Here is an 18,828-nt window from a genome sequence, read left to right on the forward strand (position 1 = left end):
CCAAAGCCTTCTCCAGCAAAGACCCATAGACATACACACACACATTCACACACACCTAATGCACACATGACCATTACCATCAGCAGCTCCAACTGGAATGGACAGTCACATGAATAGCAATCTGAAATGGGAAAGGGGGATGTATAGCTGAATATGGCGGGGGGGTGGGGGGGGGGGGGGAAGGGCTGGCAGAGTGCTGACTGGTGGGGCATGCAGGGACTAGATGATGGCTTGATGAAACTGCCAGGCGCAGCATTGGAAGGTGGTGTGTGGAGGGAAACAACGGGGAGTGGAAAAGGAGAGAGGAACAGGGAAGGGGAAAGGACAGCAGGGTGCATTGGCAGAGACCAGCACACGATGAGAGTGAGGAGTGTGAAAAGGTGACAGGTTAGAGGGGGCGGAAACTGTTGGGTGAAGGGTGAGAGGACAGTAAGTCACTGTAGTTTGACGGCAGGATAACTTTGGGAGTGGAAAATGGGTGGCGTGGGTAACTCCCATACACGCAGTTCACAAAAGCTGGGGGTGGAGGGGAGGATACAGATGGCCCAGGTTGTGAAGCAGCCATTGAAATCCAGCATGTTATGGTCAAATCATGTTGTGTCACAGGGTGGTCTACTTTGCTCTTCACCACAGTTTGGCAGTGGCCGTTCATCCTGATGGACAGCAGTTTGGTAGCCATACCAATGCAAAAAGCTGTGAAAGGAACAGGCTGGCTGCTTTCACAGGTGGCCTGGCCTTGGATGGGGTAAGATAAGCTGGACCGCCTGTGAAAACAACCAGGGTTGTTTACCAGCTCTGCTGCAACCTAGACCATGCTGTGGCACAACATGCATCTGAACGTAGCTTGTTTGATGTCAGCGGCTGCTTCACAACCTGGGCCATATGGATCCTCCCCTCCACCACCGGCTTTCGTGAGCTGTGTATATGGGATTTATCCTTACAAAACATTCTCTGCTCCTGAATTTCTCCCAGCTTCAGTATATGGTAACCAACTGTACCCACACCCTCCACAAAACAGTTTCTGCGCCATCTGTCTTACCGTTCCTCCCTATTCATGTCTCCTCACCCTCATTATGTGCTGCCCTCTGCCAATACAGATACCTGTCCTTTCCGCTCCCCATTTTTTGCTGCACAACCCACCTCCTGGTGCTGCATCTGGCAGTCTTGTCAGACCACCATTTAGTCCCTGCATGCTGTGGCAGACGGTGCTCTTATCTCTCCCCACCTGTACCCTGCTATCCCTCCCCCTTCCTGCCCCACTTCAGATTGCTATTCATGTAGTCACATTCTGGTTGGAGCTCTTGGTGGCAGTGATCATGTGTGCTTGCTTGTGTGGAAGAGTGTGTGTGTGTGTGTGTGTGTGTGTGTGTGTGTGTGTGATATATATATATATATATATATATATATATAAAAACAAAGATGAGGTGAGTTACCGAACGAAAGTGCTGGCAGGTCGATAGACACACAAACAAACACAAACATACACACAAAATTCAAGCTTTCGCAACAAACTGTTGCCTCATCAGGAAAGAGGGAAGGAGAGGGAAAGACGAAAGGATGTGGGTTTTAAGGGAGAGGGTAAGGAGCCATTCCAATCCCGGGAGCGGAAAGACTTACCTTAGGGGGGGAAAAAGGAAAAAAGGATGGGTATACACTCGCGCACACACACACACACACACACACACACACACACATACAGACACAAGCAGACATATTTAAAGACCTACACTCGCGCGCACACACACACACACACACACACACACACACACACACACACACACATATCCATCCACACATATACAGACACAAGCAGACATATTTAAAGACCTTGGTCTTATATATATAATCTGTGTGGTGTGTGTGTGTGTGTGTGTGTGTGTGTGTTTATTTTGTCATGATCAATCCCTGAAATTTATACATCAACTCCCTTTGGCATCTTAGTGGCTTGATAAACAACAAATGCTTTGTGAACTGTAATATTTAGAAGCCTTCTAAATATAGTTGCACAACACTTTACATGTTCTTTCTTTCCACAAAGACAGTTAGTAGTTTAATTTCTTCAGACTGACTCTCTTTCCAACAAAGATCTTATCGGTGTGTCAGTATGGATGTCCCCCCACATAGCCGACAAAGCAGTTTTACTTCTTAAATGATGGTAAAGCAATACAGTTTTATGTGGGGATCTGCAGCTGGTGAGTATGTGGTCGGGTTACTGCCAGTGTGAACTCTAAGGAAGTGTGAGTATGTACTGTTGTTCCCAGGATGAAGGGTTAATTTGATCAGTACCAGTTCCCTACCCGCCTTTCCATCATTTTAAGCCACCATCAATTCTGTATCAGCATGAGCGAATCCTTACACTACTTTTTATTAATATGTTTGCATTAAAGTTCTTGTATAATTTCATCATACCAAAAGTCTTATAATGTGTTACCCAGTCCTGTTTTTGTTGTTATTTGACTGGACAGTTTCTCTTTCTCTCTTGTCTAATGCTGTAAGAGCTTTCTAAGCTATCATTTGATGTCCATGTATGCAATTTTATATGTTACTAATATATCACTCCCAAGTGTTTTGGTGGGGTTGTAGATTACCATCTGTGCAGTTGAAAGGTATTTTTTATAAGCTGCTTGTTTCTCTGAAATTGCCGCTTTGATTTCCTCTGTCAAAATTTTTAATCGTGGTTTTCTAGTATTTATTTTTCTTTTGTATTGCTTCATTTGCTGTCTTTTTAACTTAAGAGTTAAGTATTACAAAATTTGAAAAGTGGAGATGAGGAGAACAGATGCAACAGATCTCAATGAAACTGCGAAATCAAAGACCAGTAGGCATGAAAACAAACTGTTGTTGGCTCTCTTTCTGAGATCCTGTCTCAGCTTGTTTATTTGTGTTGGTTATCTTATTTATCTATTGCTTTATTCTCTAATTTAACTTAGTGCTTGTTAGCTATTTCTCTGAGCAGCTGCTTTATATATAATGTAATTCTATTTGTTGACCGGAGATGGATCATTTAATATTTCATATACATAAAAATTATTTGTTGATTTGAGTGGTTATGGGTAAATACATTAGAAGCAGTTGCTGGGCCAAAAAAAAATCATATTGCTTTGATAGCCACAAATTTCTTTATCATGTTCATTTTCAAATTAGGTGTGAAATGATTGTCGATACATATCCGGGATGACCTCATATACTTTTCTGTGTGTTTGGGTTTTGCATCTGTGCGGCATATTATGTCTTCAACATATCAGTCAATATATTATTTTGGTTTCCCTGTTGCAGCAAAAAAATTTGTTCTTGATGGGATTGAGGAAGATATTGGCTAGAGTCCACTGATTGATGGTCTCATTGGGATTCTTTCCTGTTTTAGGTAGAAATCATTGTTGAAAATGAATTAATTTTTTGTTGTTGTTAGATTTAGTGATTATCAAACAGTTTATGTGTATCTGCTTCATTACTTATAATTTTATTATGCTCTGTGTTGGTTGTTACTCAAATTTCATTTGTTAGTGTGAGTGAACATAATGGCAAAGATTACCAGTGACCTACCTTTTTTTATTTTGTTGCTCAAATTTTTACTATTTCTGCATGTATGAAGTTCTGTAGCAGTATGAGAGTATGTTTTGTGGTTTGATGGTGGATATATGATTCTGATAACATTGTTTTTAATATTAGACCTTGCTGAGTTTTACTAAGCTGTTTAATCCAGGTGTTCTTAGACTCGTTACATTTTGTCTTTTCATGTGTAAAGAAGTCGGGAATTACTGCATGCCCCTCCAGTAATTTTGGTTGTGTTGTTGGATAATTGTCATCTTTCTGTTTTCCAGGAAGGTCAGTGTTTTTTGTTGTTGTAGTTTGTCACTGTCACATTACATTTCATTTCCTTTCCTTTGTGATGGCTGCTTTATGGTGTTTACATTATTTACAAATATTTTTGAAATTATTTTATCACCAATGGGTTTCTTTTAAGGGCCTGCTTAGGTTTGTTTCCTGTATTCAAGTTTTGTTTATTATAGTGCCTGGTTAAGTTGCACTGAAGTGAACACTACAGTCCCTGTTATTGTGCTGTACACACATTCACTAGTGATATATTCTTGTGGAATCTAATAGCGATGTTGTTGCTACTTTTGTGCTAAGTTTTGTATGTATAAAAACTATTTTTAAATTCCAATTATGACTGGTTATTATTAACTGAAATACATCACATGTTTCTATAGAGACCGTGTTCATTTAAGACTGCTGACACAAAGGTTTCTAATTATGTCAAGCTAATGGAAGCTATTCAAGGTGTGAGCCCACATCCAGACACCAGAGATCAGTGATTATCATTGTTTCCTGCTGTGTTCCTAGTACCACTACTTTTGTGCCGTGAGACATTTTTGGAGTTCATATGCCACTTGCAGTGACTGCATTTATAACAAACAGCAAATTAATTTTACAACCATCACCTGCCTCATTCACAATGTATAACAAAAGTCTTCTATTTTTTCTAACTTTACCTCACTATGTTCTTAGTTTGGGTAAGTACTACTACAGAAATTAAAATTATGTGATTTAGTATTAACATTTAATCATAATAAATGTAGGTGTTCTGATGGTTCTCTCATGTAAACCTCTCCTCCAAGGAATAAGCAAAGCAAGAGAGAACCTCTACCTCTGAATAATGACAGAAATGATGGTACAATTTACAAACAATATTCTCTCAACAGTACTAGATATGTTTATTTGGACTGGAATTTATAAGAAAAACATTGTAATCAAAATGTTATGAGGCCTTAAAAAAAGTTTCATTTACTTTTTTATTATTTTATTTCAGTTTGTTCACAGAAACAGTTGTTCTGTTTTTAGTTTCATGCTTGTCACCCTACCCTATCGTCTCCAAATGCATTGTAAACTCTCTTATAGTCTTATCCTGTGCAGATACATTATTTAAATAAATTATACAAGCTCGTTCAGGTCCTTGTCTCCTCAGAGACTATCTTGTGCTTATCTCTTTAGCTCTGTATAATGAACTAAGTGAGGCAGTGGAGTGGTAAGACATTGAAGTTGTATTTGGGATGTTGGTGACCCAAATATCCATCTGGCCATCCAGATTTATATTTCCTGTAATGTCTCTGAATTGCTTAAGGTGAATGCTGAGATGGTTCGCACAAAAGGACAAACCCTATTTCTTTACCAACCTCAGGTTTAAGTTCTATGTCTAATGCGTAATGACATTGTCATGGCTGGTGTGTTTAATCCTAATCTTCCTTTTTCTGTGTACCTTCATCTATATCTCTACATCTATACCCAGCAAACCATTGGGAAGTTCCTGGTAGAGGGCACTTCCCATTGCACCAATTAGTAGGGCTTTCTCCTATTTAATTCATGTATGGTTCACAGGAAGAATGATTGCTTGAACTTCCAATTCTTTAAACCTGCTTACTGCATTCAATTCTTTGTCTCTGCAATTTCCACACTCCATACATCATCCATTGCCCAGTTTACTATTTCTTGATGTACCATTACTTGTCTTATCCATGTCTCTCTTCTTTTAGTCAAGTTGTGTTGTAGAGCTTGTCCCAATTCATTGCAGTGCGTTTTCATTGGATATATTGACCTGTAAGCCTTCTACTGTAACACCACACTTTAAAAGCATACATTTTTCTTCTTATCTGTACTTTTAATCGTTCACTTCCCATATAAGGCTAAACTCCAGCCAAATCCTTTCAGAAAATATTTTTCGACACTCAGATTTATATTTGATGCTAACATATTTCTATTCTTCAGGAAAGCTTTTGTTGCTATCCTACTGTACATTTTTTTTTTTTTGCATTAGGTGATGTCTAGGGTTGGCCTTAAGCGGTTTATAAAAGCACCTTTTGTTCATCAGCGCTTTGTGAAAAACATCAATAAACCCATGATTTTTGGGTGCCAAAACTACCAATTGTGGTGATGGCCACTTCGATTTCCATACATGGCAAATTGCTGAAATTTTTAGCATATTTTCTTAAGGTGATGTTTTTGGAGGTCCATGGAACATTTTTCGATATCATTATGCATCACCGAGATCCAGAGGTTCAAAGATACCATACTTATGCATGTAGTATCTAGTCTGAGGTGTAAAAGTAGTTTTAGCTGATGTAAAGAACACATGGTGAGGGTTCTAGGGTTCATTGCAAAGGTTCGAGGGCATCAAAGTATGTTTTTAGTCGCCTTTTTTGTTTCACCAGTACAACTGTGATGCACTGTCTCTGTGTAATGGACACTTCACGCCTATACGGGCCGCCTTGACATGGAAATTATTCAATGATTCTGCCGGGCAGCATAAGAAACTTAAAAAAATTATTTTGCCATAAGAAATTCTTTGTACTTGCAGATCAAACATTGCATTTATTTGGTATTCTGTGTACTGTACGTGTAACCTAAAACTGTTGTGTATTTTTATGTAAAGTAGGGTAAAGTGAACCTGCATTGGTTGGAAGAAAATGTTGTGTTAATCTTATGACTACTTATTTGTTGTTTATACATGTCAAAGTAAACAGATAAACTGTCAAAACATAACTGATGTACTGACTTCATTTTATATAAGCAGTACACTCTCCTGTTACAGGGAAAACAAGGGAACCAGCTGAAAAAATGCTCCTATTGGAGCACAAAAAGGTGAATATGCTCCTTATTAAAAGACTCTGACAGAAAAGTAGGGAACCAGCTGCCTCAATTCTCATTCTGCCTTCCTCACAAAAAAATTTTGTATGTAAATATATTTACACTTTTTTGTGCTGATAGAGAGTGACAGAGAGACAGTGGCAGTGGAAGAGAGAGGAGACATTGCCAGTGTGTGTGTGTGTGTGTGTGTGTGTGTGTGTGAGAGAGAGAGAGAGAGAGAGAGAGAGAGAGAGAGAGAGAGAGAGAGATAGATATGGAACAATGGAAAATCCAGGATGGAATAATGACAATATTATGAAAATTACTATTCACCATACAGTGGAGGTGTTGAGTCACAGAAAGGCAAAACAAAAAGACTACTAAACATGTAAACATTCGGCCAGAAGCCCTTCTTCTGAAGTAGACAAAACACACACACACACACACACACACACACACACAGAGGTGTGCTGAGTGTGGTCATGTGCATGTGTGCGTCTTATCTATTTCAGAAAAAGCCCTTGTAGTCAAAACCTTACGTGTTAAGTAGTCGAATGTTGTGCCTGTCTGTAACTCAACACCTCTGCTACATTGTGAATAGCAATCTATCCTTGTCAAAATATTGCCAGAAAGAGAGATGGCTGAAGACAATAGCAGTAGGACCCAAAGAGAGAGGAGATAGTGATGGTCGTTGAGAGACAGTGACAGTAAAAGAGAAAGAGAAATGGATTGAGATAGTAGAAGTGAGAGCAAAGGAGAGTGGAGGTAGTGGAAATGAAAAATAGAGATGAGTGGAGACCATGCATAGGCTTGGGAGTCTCGACCACCCCAGATGGGTGAACTTTTAACATGAAGAAATTTGCTCTTTTTCCTCCATCCCCAACATCCACTTTTTAAAGTTTCCCAATTTAGGGCTCAGAACCCTGAGCAAACCATCCCAAGGACATGTGTGGAGAAGAGAGATTGGTGGCTGAAGAGAGAGGCAGCAGACTGTATGTGAGAAAGAAAGAGACAGTGGTAATGGGAAGGAAAAAGAATGGGATGAACACAATGGCAGTGGGACAGAGAGGCAATGAAAGTTGCATAGAAGGAGACCGTGGTAGGGTAGAGTGAGAGAAGTGGATGAAGACAGTGACAGTGGGAGGGAGAGAGACAGACACTGGAAAGTACCAATGGGATAAAAAGGAAATAGACTAGGCAGTGAGAGGGAGATGCTGAGTATGAAAACCTCACTACAAAGAGAGACTGGATAAAAAAGAATGTTCTGCATTAAAAGAGCATGAATATGTTCGCATGCCGAAAGTTTTGATGAGGAAGATGGAATGAGGATTGATGCAGCTGGTTTCCCACTTCTCAGTCATTTGAAGAGGAACATATCCCTCTTTGTTGTGCTCCATCAAGAGCATTTTTCAGCTGCCATTACTGATTCAGCTGTTTATATTCCACAAAAGATCTCTTGTATTAAAACTAATAATTTGTGCATGCCCATATGTTGTTTGTTTCCATCACATTTCTGCATATGTCGAGTTTTGTTACTAATTACAATGCCAAATAACATAAAGAAGTTCTTAAATAGAATTAAATTGTTTCATAAATGTACTTTAGATACCAGGAATGCTTGTATTCAAAATAATTCCACAGAATGGTAGTTATGATCAGACATAATAAAACTATATATTTTATTTTCTTTATGCAGTGGTCAGTGGTCCAAATGTTGGTGATATGTTTATTTGGATGCCGAAAGAGCACTTGTATGTGTTGGTCTACTTAGTCACTGTAATGCACAGTATGCAGGCGGGCTACATGGACAAGGCACAGAAATATACAGACAAGGCTCTGATGCAGATCGAAAAACTGAAGAGTAAGTAGTTTGATTATATATCTGGAATTATGTAGTAAAATGAGCATTAGCGTGGGTAAGTGACATACTAAAAGTCCAGTGATCTGAGGTTCAACCCCCAGCCAGCCCCGGGATTTTTTCCGTCACTTATTGTTTCTTGCACCTCTGGAAATAATTGGTGAATGTGAAAACTGCTAAAGTGCACTTTGGTTTGAAGTCCATGTTAAAGTGTAGGTCCATCTGTCATCTGTAACTGGCTGGATAAGTCAATTAAAAGGTTGGAGGAAAGCAAGGGCATACCACCATCAGTAGTACCATGCCTTATTGTGATCACTAAGGTGTTCAGTCAGATCAACTTTTGGGTTGATGGCAGCTTTAATACTAAATGAGAATGAAGACTTTCCTCATGAAATTTGAAACTGAGAAAGTTGATGGCCAAGGTGATATAAGTAGTCAGATGTGTGACCTTTTACACTGTATTTATTGATTCCTCACAGTATGTGTTTCGAAAGTTGTCTTCTACCTTCATGTGCATTTAAGGGAAATATTTACATCATTCCCGTGAATGCTTTGATGAGATATATTACCATTGACAGTATTTTAGAGCCACAGTGCATGACAGCACATCACATTACTCATGTAAATCACCCTTCATGAAGTGGTCAAAAGAACAAAGCGCTCTCAAGTAAGGTTGCCTTTTCTTCTGATAGGCTGTTTGCACGAATATATTTTAACAGTCATGCACTGTGGTCCCAAAATATTGACAGTGGTGACATTGCTTGTCCCTGCATACATGGGAATAGTGTGAATATTTCATCTAAACACACCTGGAAATGTCTAAAGACTTGGACGGAAGTCCACTTGGTATAACAAATGGCACCTCTCCTTAATAGTGGATAATTTTTTTAAATTTAGTTTATTTAATTTTTTGTGTGGTGTCACCAATATGATGGCTTTTGCAAATGTCAAATATATATATAGGTTTTAGTATTGCAGGTAGTAATCACAATAATCAGCAATGCTTATCAAAGTACATTACAATTTTTACATGTACCAGTGCAACAACAATCATTAGTTACCACATACCATAATTTCTATATTTTATAAAATTGTCTTCTTGGTTAATAAAAAACACTTTGTATGTCTAGCTTATGTATGTATAATGTTACAGTACACTATTGGTCTCTTAATGCTTACTGCTTTAAAATTCATTAAGTGAATACATTCAGATACCTTTCAATTAACATTTTTTGGCTTTGATTTCAACTATTTCTTGTTACTAATTTTCATTTACTCTGGCAGCTTATTATATTTATCAACCCATTAATGTATGAGCTCTGGTCTCTTGTTTTTAGTTTAGCTCTTTGTCTGAAGTTACCATAGTTACCTATGGACTTGGTGTTGTGGTCATATATCTCTTTACATTTAATTACTTCAGTTTTCTGGGAGACAAAACAATAATTAATTTGTAGAGGTACTAAGGACAAGTAGTGGAGTATTTGTGTTGTGTGAAAGCTTCACAGCACAAATGTTTGTAGTCCAGTCCATGCATAGTCATTAACCTTCTTGTTTGTAAAGTAGTATACATATGTAGCGCAACTCCAGATTTCCGTGCAGTAGTTAATACAGGGATAGAATGTCCTGCTATACCCAGTTTTCAGGGTGTGGGTGGGCATCATTTTGGACATTTGGTTAAGAAGATGCAGGTAATTACTTAGTTTAGTACACTCTGCATCTATACTGGTTAATCTGCCAAAGGTTTGAGTGCCGATGGACACGTAGGAATTTACAGATGTTTGTTTTCGCCATCATTATCCTACATATGTTGCTTCTGCATGAGTGTTGTGAGTTAACAGTTGCAGATACTGGCATCTGGGGTTTATTTACGTAGGTCTTTAGTCCTTGAGGAAATATTGATTCTAATGCCCCATTAGTTGCTGAAAATGCCACTTCCTCACTATCTTTGTCATACAATAAAACTGAAGCAACCTCAGCATAATGTACTATTTGTGATGTGTGAGTTAGAGAGATGTACAGTGTCATTAATGTATAAATCAACTCACAAAGGGAGGCCATGACGTTCAGATCATGGATTTATTTCAAACTTTGCACACTTCTAGTAGTCCGTTAGGACACCATAATATCCAAGTAGTAAGACATACTATGCGAGCAGTTTCAGTAAAATGGGAATAGATGTTTTATGCGTCAAATATACTGGTGCATTGCAACTCTGAGCACTTAGGTCGCAGTAGTCAAGTGGTTAGCATTGAAGCTCCATAATAGGAGCAGCACTGGATCGCGTTCTGCTTATCCTTTCTCTTTTATTTAAATGTATATTTTTTTCAACATTGGTAAAATTCTTTACCCTGTTATTATTTCATATATATGACATTTAAAAGGTATTATAACAAACAAACAAAAACTTGCATTTGCATGAACTTTTATTGAATTTCCATGTTGTTTGGCTGTTTAGTTATTTTGACTACTGCAACAAATATTATATCCATAATTATCGACAAGTACCATTGTACATTCAATCCAGTAACACACCAATTACAGAGCTTGAACACTAATCACATTACCGGCACCAGCTCATGCTCAGAGTTGCAATGCTCCGTTACATATTGACAATATTATGAAAAGGATAGATTGCTACTTACCATATAGTGCATAATTGCAGACAGGCACAAGAGAGAGACTGCTGAGCATGTAAGCTTTCGACTCAAAGGCCTCCTCCTCAATCCAACACAACACACACACACACACACACACACACACACACACATGTGACCACTCCTGAAGCCAGACTGCGAGCTACAGCACATGATTGGGGAGAATCTGGGTGATGAGGGTAAGGAGGAGGCTGGGGTGGGAAGAGGGAGGGATAGCAGGATAGGAGTGAAGGACAGTAAAGAGCTTCTTGTGGGAGTATACAGGGCTGAGGTGGAGAGAGGATAGAGCAGCTGGGTGCAATCAGAAGATTAGACATAAGGCATGGGGTGAGGGGGTTGCAAAGGGAGACAAGTAAATAGACGGTGGACTGTGGGTGTATTGGTGGAATAGAAGGCTGTGTAGTGCTGGCACGGTCACAGGGAAGAGGGTAGGTGGCTGATGGACAGTGACTAACAAAGGTGAAGGCAAGGAGACTTACAGGAAACTAGGATATATTGCAGGCAAGGTTTCCACCTGCATAATTCAGAAAAATTGGTTTTGGGAGGAAGGATCCAGGTAGTACAGGCTGTGAAGAAGCAGCCATTGGAATGAAGACTGTTTTGTTGGGTAGTGGCTGCAGCTTAGCTTGCAGATCACATGACTGGTGTCACAGTTAGCCATGCCTGTGATGGGATAGGTGATGTTTGTCATGGGAGGATGTATGGGACAAGTTCTGCATCTAGGTCTATTACAGGGATATGAACCATGAGGCAAGGGGTTGGGAGCATGGGTTGTGTAAGGATGGATGAGGATATTGTGTAGATTCGGTGGGTGGCAGAAGGGGTGGGAAGGATATTGGGTAGGACATTCCTCATTTCCCTGGTAGGGAATGTGATTCAGTTATTCCAGTCCTGGATGCTACTGAGTCACAAGGGAAATGCTCCTTTGTGGCCAGACAGTGGGGCTTTGGGAGATGGTGGGTGACTGAAGAGATAAGATGTGGGAGATCTATTTCTGAACTCTGAACTCGGTTGGGAGGCTAATTATGGTTTGTCAAGACCTCAGTGAGACCCTTGTTATGTTTAGAGAGGGACAGCTTGTTACTACAGATGCTACAGCCACAGTTGCCTGGGCTGTATGGAAGGGACTTCCTTTTATGGCATGGATGGCAGCCATTGAAGTGGAGGTGTTGCTGCTGATTGGAAGGTTTGATATGGACGGAGGTGCTGATGTAGGTGTGTTTTAGGCAGAGGTCAACATTGAGGAAGGTGACTTGTTTGGTTGAGTATGACCAGGTAAAGCGAATTGGGGGGGGGGGGGGGGGGGGTTCTGGAGGAATGTGGATGGGGGGTCCTCGCTCCTCACCCACAATTCAGATCACAAAGATGTCATCAGTGTATCTGAACCAGATCAGGAGATTGGGATTCTGGGTGGTTAAGAGAGATTCATTTAGATGGTCCATGAATAGGTTGAGGTTGGCATAGGATGGTATCACATGGGTGCCCATTGCCATACCCTGGATTTATTCAGTACCAAGAAGTCATTTGTTGCTGTTACATCTGTAATGACGAGCAGTCCCTCTGGAAATATACCAATGGAGCCCTCTAGTCCACCTATGCACTCTGTCTTTCTACTTCTCTCCTTTTCTGATACACTACACACCCCCCCCCCCCCCCCAATGCCCTCCATCTATCCTCCCAACTGCACCTAGCCATCCTACCCTCTCCCCACCTCATCCCTGTGTGCTCCCTACCCTACCACACCACGTTCTCTCTGCCCCAGCCTCCTCCTTACCTCACCACCCAGATTCCTTCCCCTACCATGTGCTGTAGCTCAGTTTAGCTTTGCCAGTAGCCATGTGGGTAGCAAACTACCCTTTTCACAATATTGTCGTTTATTTTACTGTATATATTGGATTCATAAAACTTCTCATGAAATTTTCTCGAACTGACCTAAGTAGTACCCCTTACTACTAGCACACTATGCTGTGGCAATGGACAAAAGTGTACAAAGTTTGAAGTAAATCTGAGGTCCGAATGTTGTGGGCTCCCCTTGTCAATGCAATATGATTGCACAATACTTCAAAGTGATCAATTAAATTGAGCAAAAGATATGCTGGTAGAATCATTGTATCCAGTCTCAAATTATTTGAATCAGACAGTGGAAAATTCAAGAGGGAATAATGATTTGAGATACTTAATGACTTTACAATTATCAAAGCAGTAAATACCAAGCTTTAATTGGTAATGGTCTAATAGTTTATCCTACGAGCGTGTTCCAGTAATTTTTCATTGCTCAGTTGTTGTAGAAACATTCAGTAATTAAGTGAACAGAAACACACTACATTGTGGATGAATGGTAAGTGTGAATGGCATGCTTTCTCTCGCCCCATCCCCCCCCCCCCCCCCCCCCCTCTGTATATTACTATATTTTTCTTCTGCGTAATTTAGATTTCGGCTCTTACACCATCATATCTGGTAAAGTTTACCCAAAACAGGTAAACAATACTATCTCATGCCTTTGATGTCATTTTAATAGTTACATCTTAGAGAATGTAGACTCTAGAAGACCTGATACAACATGTTAATGGTCTAAGAACTTTTAGCATTTTACGTTGTGCTTTCCAGCCTGGGTGTGGTTTTTAGGCAGTTTCCCACATTGCTCTAGATGAAAACCAGGCTGGTACCCACATCCTTCCTCAGATACGTGATACTGAAATCTAGATTACACGGAAGAAAAATACAGTAATTTGCTGTCATATGGCAATGTATTCTTTCAAAAAATGCTGTATGACTGTGGCTCAGCATCATCAAAAACTTTTTAGTGGTGAGCTAGGTTCTTATAGAAAGTCTGTGCAGGTTTTCATCTCAATCTACTAACTTCTGGCATTGGTTGATGTACAATTTGCTTGTCTTCGGCCAGTGTTATGTGCATGATCCAAGCAAGATACTGCAGTAATTAAGACACTGGCCTCATTCAGTAGGAATGAGCCTAAAATCTTCATCAGGTAATCCTGATTCGTAATCGTCATGATTTACCTAAATTGCTTCAGGAGATGCTAAGATGAAGCCTTTGATAAGATCACTATCAATTCTTTCCTCCATTCTCCATCCTCCTCCATCTTAGCTACACAATCTAATGGTGACCTTATTGATGGGACATTGAATACCATCTTCCTCCATTTTCATTTTGTCTCATGTTTATCCTCTTATTTTTTCCTTACTCTGCCTCCACTATTCATTCATGCTTTATGAAGGCTCTTTACACTTACAATTTCACTTTTATGAGTTGTAAATATTATTAAATGGTTGCATTGCCCAATTAGTGATCCCCTTAACTTCCTTCATTGAAACCATCTAACAGAACTCCAGACATTTTGCAAAGACAGTCCACATTCGCACTGGAGACAAAGCCCAGTTTATAATTTGGGTGAAGGTCACGGTTAAAGCAGGCTCAGGCATGGTAATTGGATGTCTCTATGGGCCCCCTGGCTCAGCAGCTGTTGTGGCTGAGCACCTGAAGGATAATTTAGAAAATATTTTGAGTAGATTTCCGCACCATGTTATAGTTCTGGGTGGAGATTTTAATTTGCCGGATATAGACTGGGAGACTCAAACGTTCATAACGGGTGGCAGGGACAAAAAATCCAGTGAAATTTTTTAAAGTGCTTTATCTGAAAACTACCTTGAGCAGTTAAACAGAGAACCGACTCGTGGCGATAACATATTAGACCTTCTGGTGACAAACAGACCTGAACTATTTGAAACAGTTAACGCAGAACAGGGAATCAGCGATCATAAAGCGGTTACTGCATCGATGATTTCAGCCGTAAATAGAAATATTAAAAAAGGTAGGAAGATTTTTCTGTTTAGCAAAAGTGACAAAAAGCAGATTACAGAGTACCTGACGGCTCAACACAAAAGTTTTGTCTCAAGTACAAATAGTGTTGAGGATCAGTGGACAAAGTTCAAAACCATTGTACAATATGCGTTAAATGAGTATGTGCCAAGCAAGATCGTAAGAGATGGAAAAGAGCCACCGTGGTACAACAACCGAGTTAGAAAACTGCTGCGGAAGCAAAGGGAACTTCACAGCAAACATAAACATAGCTAAAGCCTTGCAGACAAACAAAAATTACGTGAAGCGAAATGTAGTGTGAGGAGGGCTATGCGAGAGGGGTTAAATGAATTCGAAAGTAAAGTTCTAAGTACTGACTTGGCAGAAAATCCTAAGAAATTTTGGTCTTATGTCAAAGCGGTAGGTGGATCAAAACAAAATGTCCAGACACTCTGTGACCAAAATGGTACTGAAACAGAGGATGACAGACTAAAGACCTAAATACTAAATGTCTTTTTCCAAAGCTGTTTCACAGAGGAAGACTGCACTGTAGTTCCTTCTCTAGATTGTCGCACAGATGAAAAAATGGTAGATATCGAAATAGACGACAGAGAGATAGAGGAACAATTAAAATCGCTCAAAAGAGGAAAGGCCGCTGGACCTGATGGGATACCAGTTCGATTTTACACAGAGTACGCGAAGGAACTTGCCGCCCCCCCCCCCTCCCCCCCCCCCTTCTTTCAGCGGTGTACCGTAGGTCTCTAGAAGAGCGTAGCGTTCCAAAGGATTGGAAAAGGGCACAGGTCATCCCCGTTTTCAAGAAGGGACATCGAACAGATGTGCAGAACTATAGACCTATATCTCTAACGTCGATCAGTTGTAGAATTTTGGAAAACGTATTATGTTAGAGTATAATTACTTTTCTGGAGACTAGAAATCTACTCTGTAGGAATCAGCATGGGTTTCGAAAAAGACGGTCGTGTGAAACCCAGCTCGCGCTATTCGTCCACGAGACTCAGAGGGCCATAGACATGGGTTCACAGGTAGATGCCATTTTTCTTGACTTCCGCAAGACGTTCGATACAGTTCCCCACAGTCGTTTAATCAACGAAGTAAGAGCATATGGACTATCAGACCAATTGTGTGATTGGACTGAAGAGTTCCTAGATAACAGAACGCAGCATGTCATTCTCAATGGAGAGAAGTCTTCCGAAGTAAGAGTGATTTCAGGTGTGCCGTAGGGGAGTGTCATAGGACCGTTGCTATTCACAATATACATAAATGACCTTGTGGATGACATCAGAAGTTCACTGAGGCTTTTTGCAGATGATGATGTGGTGTATTGAGAGGTTTTAACAATGGAAAATTGTACTGAAATGCAGGAGGATCTGCAGCGAATTGATGCATGGTGCAGGGAATGGCAATTGAATCTCAATGTAGACAAGTGTAATGTGCTGCGAATACATAGAAAGATAGATCCCTTATCATTTAGCTACAAAATAGCAGGTCAGCAACTGGAAGCAGTTAATTCCATAAATTATCTGGGAGTACGCATTAGGAGTGATATAAAATGGAATGATCATATAAAGTTGATCGTCGGTAAAGCAGATGCCAGACTGAGATTCATTGGAAGAATCCTAAGGAAATGCAATCCGAAAACAAAGGAAGTAGGTTATAGTACGCTTGAATACTGCTCAGCAGTGTGGGATCCGTACCAGATAGGGTTGATAGAAGAGATAGAGAAGATCCAACGGAGAGCAGCGCACTTTGTTACAGGATCATTTAGTAATAGCGAAAGTGTTACGGAGATGATAGATACACTCCAGTGGAAGACTCTGCAGGAGAGATGCTCAGTAGCTCGGTATGGGCTTTTGTTAAAGTTTCGGGAACATACCTTCACCGAAGAGTCAAGCAGTATATTGCTCTCTCCCACGTATATCTCGCGAAGAGACCATGAGGATAAAATCAGAGAGATTAGAGCCCACACAGAAGCATACCGACAATCCTTCTTTCCACGAACAATACGAGACTGGAATAGAAGGGAGAACTGATAGAGGTACTCAGGGTACCCTCCGCCACACATCGTCAGGTGGCTTGCGGAATATGGATGTAGATGTAGATGTAGATGTATTCAGCAAATTAAGTTATAGAATGCTTCTAAGAGCAGTGCAAGCTGTCTTTAAGTAAGGAGTCTGACCAAAGTTCAGTTTGTGGAGTGTTAGAATCCAGTTAGTTGTTAACAGAGACTGAAGAGCAAATACTCTTTACCAAAGTCCATGGTGAAAACCGAACCAGTAGACTGACTGGTGCACACTTCCACTGCATCAACACTGTGCAAGAATTACGTCTGGCTCAGGCGAGCCCTGGGCAGGCTTATATGCAGGATTCTGTTGGGCATGGCCTCGCACCAAAAGTGATCATGTATCTCTTGCAAGATTACTTTCTGGATCAAGGAACATCATATACAGAAATGCTGGTTTTGCATAACTCGAGAGGGCCATGTGATGACAGCGAGAATGATGTCTGTAGAATTACGGTGTTAGGCACAGTTATAACCTGCCTGAATAGCCGTGGGCACTAAAGCACCTGCTTTTGGCCCTGGGAGGCACATGTATTCACAATAAGGGCTGGTGTGCTTTCCAGCGTGGGTGTCATTTTTAGGCGGTTTCCCACACCACTGTAGGTGAAAACCAGGCTGGTACCCGCATCCTTCCTCAGATTCACACTATGCAACCATTTTGAAAACTTGAAACTTTCTGGCAGCTTAAAACTGTGTGCCAGTCCAAGACTCAAACTCAGGACCTTTGCCTTCCGTGGGCAAGTGTTCTACCAACTGAGCTACCAAAGCAGGACTCGTGTGACTCATATTAGCACTCACTCCACTGCAGAGTGAAAATCTCTTCCTGGAAACATCCCCCACACTTTGGCTAAGCCATGTCTCTGCAATATGCTTTTTTCCAGGAGTGCTGGTTCTGCAAGGTTTGCATGAGAGCTTCTGTGAAGTTTGGAAGGTAGAAGACGAGGTACTGGCAGATATAAAGCTGTGAGGACACGGCATGAGTCGTGCTTGGGTAGCTCAGTCGGTAGACCACTTGCCCACAGAGGGAAGGGTCCCAAGTTAGAGTCTCGGTCTGGCACAAAGTTTTAATATGCCAGGAAGTTTCATGTCAACGCACAACCCACTGCAGAGAGAAAATCTCATTCTGGAAATTTAGAAAACTTTCTCACACTTGCGCATAGAATTTACTGTAGACACAAACAAATGAGGTAAATGATTCTGTCCTGGGATGTGAGCAGGAGACTGATGACCTTAGATGTTTAGTCTCCTTATAACCCACAGTCAACAGTCAGCCACGAGAGAAGTAGGAATAAAAAAAGTGTAATGTAGGATATCTAATAAAAGCTAGTGAGGGAGGTGACACGACATCCCTTCACCCCCAGCAGCTACCATCAGGGTAGAAGAAACAGTTGTTGCGTGTTCTACCTGAGCCACTAGTAAGAAGGGTGGTGCACTGGTGTCCACGGGTGTCGCTGTCTGACAGGACAAGGATTGATGTAAGTTGCATTAGTTCCCACAAGATGTGACAATTTGCCAGTCGCAGAGAAGCAGGCGGCTGCTGACCAGGATGGTGGAGTTACTGCTGGAGGCCATGGACGGAGGCCACAGCATACATCACAGACCTGTTGCAGGTGGAGATTGTTCCGAAGATCCAGGTGCACACACTGGGGCACCCATGCAGAAAAAAGAGGCCTTGATGACGACACGTGCCGATGGCTGGTGCAATGTGCCTGAGGGGTGGTGAGGGCAGCCATGAAGTCGCTCAGTGGGACTATGGCCATAAATTGTGGTGGGCCTGTAAGTTTCCAGGGAACTATGA

General features: G+C 40.9%; 1 protein-coding gene across 1 annotated transcript in view; it reads left to right on the forward strand.

Annotated features, from left to right (window-relative positions):
• The window catches only part of LOC124798568 (MAU2 chromatid cohesion factor homolog), a 207,370-nt gene that overhangs the window by 114,461 nt on the left and 74,081 nt on the right, over positions 1 to 18,828 (forward strand). Inside the window, exon 6 of the mRNA XM_047262030.1 lies at positions 8,318 to 8,482. Within this exon, the coding sequence (XP_047117986.1) occupies positions 8,318 to 8,482 (165 nt within the window). The remainder of the gene's footprint in view (positions 1 to 8,317; positions 8,483 to 18,828) is intronic.

The sequence above is a fragment of the Schistocerca piceifrons genome, chromosome 5 (assembly GCF_021461385.2).
Source record: "Schistocerca piceifrons isolate TAMUIC-IGC-003096 chromosome 5, iqSchPice1.1, whole genome shotgun sequence".
Lineage (NCBI taxonomy): Eukaryota > Metazoa > Arthropoda > Insecta > Orthoptera > Acrididae > Schistocerca > Schistocerca piceifrons.